Source organism: Vicia villosa, linkage group LG3, assembly GCF_029867415.1.
Source record: "Vicia villosa cultivar HV-30 ecotype Madison, WI linkage group LG3, Vvil1.0, whole genome shotgun sequence".
NCBI classification, from domain to species: Eukaryota; Viridiplantae; Streptophyta; class Magnoliopsida; order Fabales; family Fabaceae; genus Vicia; species Vicia villosa.
Genome location: NC_081182.1, coordinates 115,054,612 through 115,064,663, shown reverse-complemented (window position 1 = coordinate 115,064,663; position 10,052 = coordinate 115,054,612). Strand labels below are relative to the sequence as shown.

The following is a 10,052-nucleotide window of genomic DNA, read 5'->3' as shown; positions in this document are numbered from 1 at the left end:
ATATGAGTAGTCATGCTGAAAACATTATCATCAAAAGTTGCTCCGGAGTTATTGCATCTTATGAGATTGGCAATACTGGTGGGGGTAATGCTAAGGTGAGCATGTCGAACGGATGAATCAATGGTGGTTCTACCTTCAGGGTCCATGCGTAAAGACGCATTCATCCAAAACTCTGCCACCATATTAGGGTAGATGGCACCCTCCAGGACTTCCTCAAAGTAGAAGTTCAGTTCCTGATTAGCAAAGAGATTTTCAATGTTAATGAAATGACGAACGAGTTCATCCTCATCAAGTCTGAACTCACCCTTGATGAGAGCTTTGAGATCATTAAAAGAGAGAATTCCAGCCATTTCAGGGAAAAATGGTGTTTGAGAGGAAAGAGTTGTGTTTTCTCTTTTTTCTGTGTTTTGGTTTGGGGAAGAAATACTTGAATGAAGAAATAAAAGTGATATGGAACCCTTTATATAGAAGGAGAATACTGAAGGTTGGTTTTACATTTTTAATGAGTGATTAGACTGCGGTTCGTTTTTCAAAGTAAGAAGTTATGGCCTCCGCCGTTTCCCGCCCTTGGAAGTTGAAAAGTAATCATTAAACTGATGCACGCACGTCTTAAAAACCGACGTTTTGGAGAAAATGACGTCACTTTTAATAATGATTATGGCTAGAAGAAGTGGAAACGTCAAGTCTAGAGGCAAGAGTGCTGCGAAGGATGTTCAGGTTCTACATGTTGTATTTAATAAAAGCACTGTAGGAAATCTAAAGATATATTTGGCAGAAAATTGAAAGATTTGTTAAAATTAATGCAAGCAAATATTATAGATAGAAATGGGAGTCAGGCGTACAAATATTATATGTCTCGATTACAAAATAAAAATCCAACAAATGAAACAAGATTGAAGACATCTAGCTAAAGTCCTCAGGGAGATCCCTTTTGATCTTCAGATATTGAGTTTCCCATGAGGACATTCGAAGTTCAATTAGTGCCCTTTGTTTCTTCAACTTTTCGATCTCTGGCACTAACTTCTGTGCAGTCTCGAAATGTTTGATTCCTGACTGCACCACTTCGAGCAAATCTTGTTGGTTAGATTCTTGGAGGGCTGCTTGGCTACTTTCAGCTTCCTTTATCTTGCCCTCGAGCATTTTTATTTCTTGTTTCCAGGAGCTTATTTTCTTCTCATATTCATCAATGGCTTTTTGATTCGCCGAATGTTTAAGCTTGAGGGCTTCACCTTGTTTTGTGGCTTCCACAGCAGAATTCCATGAAGAGTCATGAGAGGCCACTATCTTAGATAATTCTTTCTCGACGTTTTGCTTTCGAAGAATGTCAGCTTGGAGTTGTTCAAGGAGAGAGCCTAGCAGAACAATCATCTCTGAGACTTCTGGGGAAACTTGAAGCAAATCTACTTTCTTTAAAAGTTGATTTAAGTTGTAGCTTTTAACAGGGTCCCGGTTGAGAACATCTACAAGATTGACCCCAAAGAATCTCTCTTTTATCTGTCGAAGAAGATTAGGAGTATCTTCCTTGTCACTAGAATCTGCAGTTACAGCTGGAGAGACATCAGGCTCCGAAAGTGAAGAAGTATTCACATTCATGATAGCCCTTAGGAACCCAAGAGGATCAGTTTGTTTAAGTTGTTCAAGCTCCGAAGGAGTAGGCTTCGTAGGAGCAGGCGTCGAAGTTGTCTCAGGAATAGTTTTTACATCGGGAGTCGAAGTTCCTTGAGAAATTGGTTTTTCTGGTTGAGAAATCTCCTCCATGGCATCTTTCTCCGATGCAGAATCTTCGTTGCCATGTGATTGCTGGTTCACATTGTCGCTGCCGGAGAATGGATGATCCTCTTCCAAATCTTTGCCTTGGTGAGTAGGTGGGGATTCGTCAGTAGATTGGCTTTCTTCGATTGGCTCATTAGGCAATATAGTGGCAATTGGCCTAACGTCTTCGAAGACTGGTGAGAGAACATGGGTTCTAGCTTGAGAAGTATCTGTTTCGAACGAAGCCAAGTTAATCGTGAGGTTAAGCCTTCGAAAGTTTTAATTGACGAAAGTTGAAATTTAACAATTACCATAAAGTTTATCAACATCAATGGTGAGGCCAGGGTCTTTGAAACCAGAAGTAGCAGTGCCAGCATCATCCTGCAATAACAAGGTAAAATGCCAGTGCAATTAGTTAGTTAAAATTACAAGATAATATGTAAGACAAACGCAAGATACCTTGGGTGGATTATTGTCTGGGCTTGAGTTATGACTTTCCAAAACAAGAGCATTGCTGGCAGTCTTCAAAGGAGACTCTTCAGAAGACGCCTTATTGCCAGGAGAAGCAGCTTTTGAAGGACTTGCCTTTTTCCCTTTTCTTGAAGGGGTAACAGCTTTGTGTTTCTTTTTCTGTCCTTGTCTAGTTTGAGGAGGAGATTTGTCTTCACCATCTGAGGCATTGGTCGAAGAAGCTTTACGCTTCGAACCCGTTGGGGGTTTCGAGCTCTGGCAAGTGAAAGATGAGAAAGATGAGTACCAATCACAGAATTGTACAAGATTTAGAGTATGAGATAAGTATTTACCGTGGGCTTCTTATCCGTGACGATCGAATCACTTTCGTTTGGTTTGTCGCTTTTAGATGTCTCAGACTCTTTTGGGGCAGAAGCTTCTTTAATCTTCCTCCTTCGTGCAACAGCTGTAGTTGAGACTGAAATCAGTATATCAGTAAAAGAAAAGAAAAGTCAGTCGAAAAAGATTATCTTAATTCAAACCTTCAGGTATTGGAGTCAGGACACGGACATGTTTAAGATCTATATGAAGATGTCCTTTGAAAGTATCCAAGGTATGCTTAGTCGGGACCACTCGTTCAGCGCGTTTTTTAGTACTCTCTCGAAGAATTTTGAGAGCATTCCCACACACAAACCAGTCTGGGAAAGGAGGACTTAGAGCCACACCAAAATCAGCACTTGGTAGTGGAGGGAATTTTGGAGGATGAAGTTTGAAAGCCACTTCATAACGTAGTTCTGGTCGAACATACGAGGGCAATTTCAATTTATTTAGTTTGGTGGAAAACTTTTCGCGCAAAGCGACTGCAGCCTCACGAACGGTCCGACTAAGATCATCAGGCCTATAGATAGTTTCAAAGAATTTTTGAAAAGCTTGGATTTCTTTAATATGAGTTGAAGTACCTTTTTTGAAGTTCTCCTGCACATCAGTGAAAGCTGCGGTTAGTTCTTGAGCAAGGCTATCAGCATCAAAAATTTGAGAGCTATAATACTCTGTCCACCATTGATGGAAATCTGGTGTAGAGTAAAAAGAAGGTTCAAAAGGAATAGGAGAAAGATTGGTGACGTCAACGTATTTGTCGATTTTTTGTTCACATTCTTCTTCAGTCAAATACAAAGTGTGGAAACACATATGGTTCCTTTTCTCATATAAGCACTTGGGTGTTATTTGAGTTAGCCCAAACTGCCTCGAGACCAAATTTGGTTGATAACACATGAGGATACATTGACCCTTTGATGGTCGAAGACGGTGGGAAAATAATCTTGGAGTCAGAAAGGCTTCCCAAATTTCCATGGATTCAGTTTGCTGATCTTGAGATGTTGGTGGAAATTTTCGAGTAAACCATTCAGGACCTATTATTCTGTGTACAAATGGGGCCATGGAAAGATCGAACTGATCACGCCGAGCAAACATCATTGAATACGCCAAGAAATGTTCATGAAGCTTTCCCATTTCCTCTTTTGGAGTTAGGTAAGCTAACCTGGTCCCTTCTATAGTTCGATTTTTGATTGTGCTATCTTCCTCATTGACATCTCCTCGAAAAGGAAGATAAGTTTCGAATGTGGCATTGAGCCACAGTTGCAATAACCAAAAAGGACCAGCATAAAGTAAACTGCCAGATTTGAAATTCTTGGTAAGATTCGCAGCTTCACTAAGGTTTTCGTAAAGAGACCCTAGAAGTAGTTGGCTGAGGTTGAGTTTTCTACCAGCGTGCAACTGATTAGCCATGCAAAGGTACCTCTTTGCAACCTGGATAGATCTTGAGCAGAAGGCGCACCGTGAGAGCCATAATGCTAGAAAAGCAATATGCTCTTCGTCAGATACTGTCGCTTCGGTGGTAATATGGTGTTTCTGGATGAATGCCGTGTAAGTAACTTGCGAATCGTTGAAACCTATAGTGTCATTATCCATGTCATTGGGATCAAAGGTTTCGCCAGTTGGTCGAAGTCCCGTAATAGCAGCCACATCAAAAAGCGTGGGGGTAACCATTCCACAGGGAAGATGGAAGGTATTGTGAGAAGCATCCCAGAAATGAACCGCTGCTACTAACATGGGTTGGTTGTATTCTAAACCTGTTTTTGACAGTTGGATCAAATCGTATATCCCTAACGATTTCCAAAAGGATCCTTTTTGTTTCTCTACCTTTTCTAGCCAAGCATAATACAAATCAGGATCTTTGGCTAAAGGAAATGACCTAAACACTTTTACAGAATTGGTCATATAGTTTAACCTAATTTTGGCTAAAGCTAAAGGGGTTGCAGTTGAAGTTTTCTCTACATTAGTAGATTTGCCTAAAGGAGAACGACCGTCTTCATCTATCCTAACTTTGCTAACTATTGGTCTAGTTTTATAGTAAGCAGGGAAAAACTTATTCATGGATTGGATATTTTCACTCGGTAACGGACCCATAAAGGCAAGAGTTTTTCCAGAAAGATCAAAAGGTATGATTACCTGGGAAGCGTAGATTGCGCGTATTTCTTCAGTATTAGGGTTTGGAACGAACTCTCGTTCCCCAGAACGTGTTGTTGATTGGAGCTTCACAGCGGGTTGAAGAACATTTGAAGATGAAGCCATGGAAGAGTTTTTGCTAAAGAGAGCAAGATTTTAGAAAGAGTGAAGATATTCTTAGTTTTCTCGGTGTAGAAGATGAATGGAAGGTGGTATAAAGGCACAAGGTCAAATATTTAAAGGTTTAACGGAAACCCTTTTAAAACTTTTGAGTAAAACCGAGAGACACATGGCGGTTGGTGATTTAATCCAACGGCGGTTGAATAAGTTAGCCTTACTCCTAGTATATAGGAATAATGATCAGTAAGTAAGGTTAAAACGTGGGAATGTAAGTCATGAGAAGACATCTTTGAAAATGACAAGACGTTTCGGAAACAGTGTTATCAGTGATTATGACGTTAGTCAGCAGTCTTGGAACTTTCAAAGATCATAAAAACGAAATCTTATAATGACAAGAAACGCCTATTTCTGTTGATTCTCGAAACAAGCATTTATTGGGGGCAATTTGTTAGCTGAAGATTTCGTTTTATATTGTTTGTCCTTCGAAGGAGTTGAGAATCGAAGGAAAGATGGTTACTGATGGCCATCCCTTAAAAAGTGAAAGAATGGCTACTGATGGTCATGCCTCGAAGATACAGACTTCTAAGTTCGTTGAAGATAGTGAACACTGAAAGACTAATGAAAGCATATGTCTTCGGGACTTAGATAAAATTTATAAAGTATATATTTAAGTGTTACTACTTAGCGTGTTTTCATAGTGTTTTTACACTGCCACGCGTCGAAGACGGACTCAGGCGGGAAGATTTGAAATTCGAAGACAGTATCGTAACTGTCCAAATACAGATGGCTTCGCTGGAAGTTCTGATGAGAAACGTGGCAGCAGATTAGTGTAGGACCGTTAAGGTCGAAACTAGTATAAATAGGGGTCTTTATGTTAGGATTCCGTGTGTTCATTTTGTACAAATCACTCACATATTTACTCAAGTATCAAGTGTTACGAGAAAGAGTTCGCTGAGAAAATGTACGTATGACACCACCATTTTAATACATGTGTATTGTATTTCATTTTCGAATACATTTCTGAGTTACTGCATTCCATTTATTTCTTGTCATTTACATTCCTGTATCTTTATTTTACTTTCGAATTTACTTTCATGATCATTTACTTTTAAAGTCCTTAACGTTTATGCAGTTTAGGATTCTTTATGTTTTAACAATTTTTAAGTTTCATATGTTATGTTATTTATTTTTCTTGTTGAAGTTATAATTACATATAACGAAGCAATTACCAAGATTCTTGAATCGAAAAATACTCATCGAAGAGGACAAATTACGAATATGATTCAAATGAACATTGATAACAATCTTCTTGACTATGTGTCCTAGGATCAATCTAGTCGATCCTGCAAGTAACCAAATCATATTTATTATAGTTTGGAAGACTAGCGGTTGTTTACCGGAAATCACCGTAAACACCATCATCAAAAAGGGGGAGCATGTGAATACAAGATTACACTCAAAGATGTTTTTGATTTATGGAAAACTCAAATGAGCATCCAAACAACAAGGCGGAAGCAGAAAACTCAAAGAAAAGCAAGCATTGATCACTCATGACAAGTACAGGTTGATCTATTATACTTTAGGTCGACTCAACACAAGCAGATCAAGAAGAATGCAGAAAACCAGCAGTTAGGTCGACCTACCATCAACCCAGGTCGACCTAAAATGGAGAAAAATCTACATACTTCTGCTAGGTCGACTCACACATCATCCAGGTCGACCTAAATTGATGAAATTTACATACCAGTCTGCTAGGTCGACCTACACAACGACTAGGTCGACCTAATCTGTGAAAATGTCTCCAGAATGCATTTTGAGAGGATTCTGGTCGACCTACTCCTTAAACAGGTCGACCTAACTGGGAGCAAAATTCTGCAAGCACTGCTAGGTCGACCTAAACTCTACAAGAGGTCGACCTAACTGATCAAGAATGCCAAAAATTCTGTTTTTCTCATCTCCAACTGTTAAGCTATCATATATATTGTCCAAGGGTAATTATTCAATACAACACCAACGACTGAAAGATACACAAACGCTTCTCATCTTCGTTCTTCATCATCTCCAACATAATTACACATAATCATTCTTGCGTTGCGGGTTAGTGATGAGTTCGATAACGTCCATGGAACGGAATTGAAGATTCCTAGTGGGTGAAGGTTTGTGGGGTTTGTTGGTGAATAAAATCTGCGGGTGTTGTCCTCCACGACGGGTGGTTCTTGGGGGTTTTTATCAAGAGGCGTTCATTGAGGATTCGGCTGAGTGTAACGATTGAGGAACGGGGAGTTCAAGGAATCAAGACACTGCAGAAGGGAATCAAAGTGAAGCTCTTGGATAACCTTGATCTTGCTCAAGATTAAGGGGGAAGAAGATTCAAAGGATCGACATAATTGGTTTATCGTTTATCGCTTTGTTATCTTCTTTGTATATACTACTTTCAACATTAATGAAAGATTACCCAATTTCAATTTGGAATTGGGGGCAGACGTAGTCGTAGCGAGGACGATCGACGAACTGCCTAAACAAATATCGTGTTCTTGTCGCTTTTACCTTTTCATTTACATTCTGTTCATATTTGGTTATAATAGCAAATTGATCAACGATTCGAGTGTTAAGATTGTGAATTAAGTTCTTACATAAACATCACAATCCACCACACATTGAATTACCTTCAATTTGATCATTATCACCAAGTGTTTGTATATTTGTTTCTATCACTCTTACTGCATTGCAAACATTGTCCATCATACAAAAAGTTAATCTGATTTTCAATAAGAGAAACGCTTTGATTCTGCAACATATACTCTTATCATTTACTTCAAGTCATTGACTGGTTTTTTAAACACATATATAATCGTTTCGATAGTGGTTCGGAATAGACGCGAGTCGATTCAGAATTCACTTCCGCTGAAAAGTCGTTTAAATCCGTAAAACTGTGAACGATCTATTCACCCCCCTCTAGATCCTAAGGCCAGCGTCTAACAATATCCATTACAAAAGTCAGACCACAAAAGAATTATACAAAAATATTATTAGCTTATTGTTCCTGATTCTACTCCACAATCTTCAAGACCTTTCTGTTGCACCCCAAAATTTGCCCATCTAATTTTACCGCTAATTGGCTAAACTTCACATTCATTTGCATACCTCCATTAAGTCATCTAACATTCGCATATCATTAATAAATAAATCAAGTAGGGGATCAAAGTCCATGGAACAAATTAAAGGTCTCACTTGATTTTGGAGTTCTATACTTTACAAGCTTGGTCCAACTAAAATGCTCTTGATGTGTATCGTGGTCTTAACTTATGGTCACGTGGATTAAGATTTATTTCTATATTCATATGATAAATGAGGAGTTTCTCTTATGGAGTTGGAATCGATAATGAATGTGTGCAAAATTGAATTGTATATGGTATTGTGGCGGATCGGTTCCACTTTACAGGCTACTTGATAGAAGGACTGATTTTTGGTTTCTTCCACCTTATGCTTTGGTTTATTTAAGAGTATAAAGAGTTAAATCTCAAACTCGAAGCCTAGGAGGAAAATACTCACTCAAGATTCAAAACTTTGTTCGTTGGTATTTCGAGCCTAACATAAAAGCATACACTACTATTCGTCCAAAGTTCAACACCATTATTTATATTACAAAACTCAATCTCAAAGGGCATCATTACATATTGTTTAACCACAAAAAAATCCAATCGTTCAAATTTTCACCATTACATTCCATCAAAGAAATACATTCAAAGAACCATTTCAAGTCCAAGAGACCTTTACATCATGAAACATTACAAAAGAATAAATACTAAAACTATCTATTATTTGTCCATCCACTTTGTCCTCCATTGGCATATTTTCTTCAAACCACTTCATCATCCCTTCACTTTAATTAACCACTGCCACGATCCAAACAGCCCTGCAAAGAAAAGCTTCACAAATCAAAACCAGAATCCTTCAACACAATTCCAACTCAATTTAGCAGCTTTGCACAAGAAATAGACACTAATTCATTCAATACAGCCAGTTCATGTTCATACAATTGATCATTCCCACAAAATTCTACACAAAATGGTACCCTTCAAACATCAAAACAATATATAAGTAACCAACCAACAGAATTCACAAATTTCTAATTGTTCCTAACTTTTAGCATTTCAGTTACTAATACCTAATTCCAACAATTCCTAACAGAAAAAAAACATATCTCTAACTAACTCTCAACAGAAAATCAGTTTATAACAGAATTCAATTTCCATTCAAAACTAACCTAACAGTTTGTAACTAATCCTAACAACCTAGTACAAATCTCTAACCTATCCTAACCGATTCATAACAGATTTCTAACTACCCTAACAACCTCCAAAAAACAGTTACACAACTCCTAACAGATTAACAGAAGAAGAGAAGGGAAGTTACCTCAGAAATTCAATCTCCTCCACCTCTATAAATCAGAACTTGGCTTCATTCTTTGGGTTTTTCACTCCCATTCACACATCAATTTGCTTCACTTCTCATTCTCCACCATTTCACAATCTTCATCTTCTCTGATTCACCACCTCTGCAACCACTTCACATTCGAGCCATTCTCTTTCAATCTCCATTTTCTCACCTTCTTCACCCTCACTTCAATCCCTTCGATTCCCTTCACCATTATTCACTCTTCCTTCAATCATTTCCCAACACTCATCATCACCTTCATCATCAATCTTCAACACCAGTTCAGAAATTTTTCTATCTTCTTCAATCCCCACCTGTAGCAAACAATTCAGAACCGCTCTTCAAGTCTCGACTCTCACCATAATCTTCATCACTGCATCATTCTCAGTCATTCATCATCCATCTTCATCCTTCAATATTCATCATCATCTCTTCAATCTCGCCTCAACTCTCAACGCATACAGAGCACGCCGGCACGCAAAAAATCAAAAAAAAGAAGAATTTTTCAGAATTTCAGAGTGGGAGAAGAAGAACCGGTGATAATAACTCGTACCTGAGATTCTTTTTTCTGGATTTCACGTTGTCTCATCCGAATCGAAGAGGCACCGGTAATCTTCCAATCGAGAGATTTGTTCGAATTAGCAAGAACGAGTTAAATCAGATATTGAAACGGAAGTTTGAGCATGATGTGAGAAGACGAATTCGATCGGAGAGGGAGGCTGTTCCGACCGCCGCGCCGTTCGTCGCGAAGAAGAAGAAGAAGAGAGAACAAGTCGAATAGTCACACC

The 10,052-nt window shown here is 38.6% G+C and overlaps 1 protein-coding gene across 1 annotated transcript; it reads right to left on the bottom strand.

Annotated features, from left to right (window-relative positions):
• Positions 1-644: 644 nt before the first annotated feature.
• LOC131662375 (uncharacterized) lies at positions 645-2,706 on the bottom strand. The gene is made up of 3 exons (XM_058932144.1): positions 2,556-2,706; positions 2,212-2,478; positions 645-2,133 (listed from the first exon to the last, which is right to left on the bottom strand). The coding sequence occupies exon 3, from the start codon at positions 1,756-1,758 to the stop codon at positions 904-906; it is 855 nt and encodes a 284-aa protein (XP_058788127.1). The 5' UTR covers positions 1,759-2,133; positions 2,212-2,478; positions 2,556-2,706; the 3' UTR covers positions 645-903.
• Positions 2,707-10,052: the final 7,346 nt, after the last annotated feature.

What these genes read in the sequence shown, in the direction of transcription:
- LOC131662375 (XM_058932144.1), bottom strand. Translation starts at nt 1,758, where the DNA reads ATGGAGGAGATTTCTCAACCAGAAAAACCAATTTCTCAAGGAACTTCG.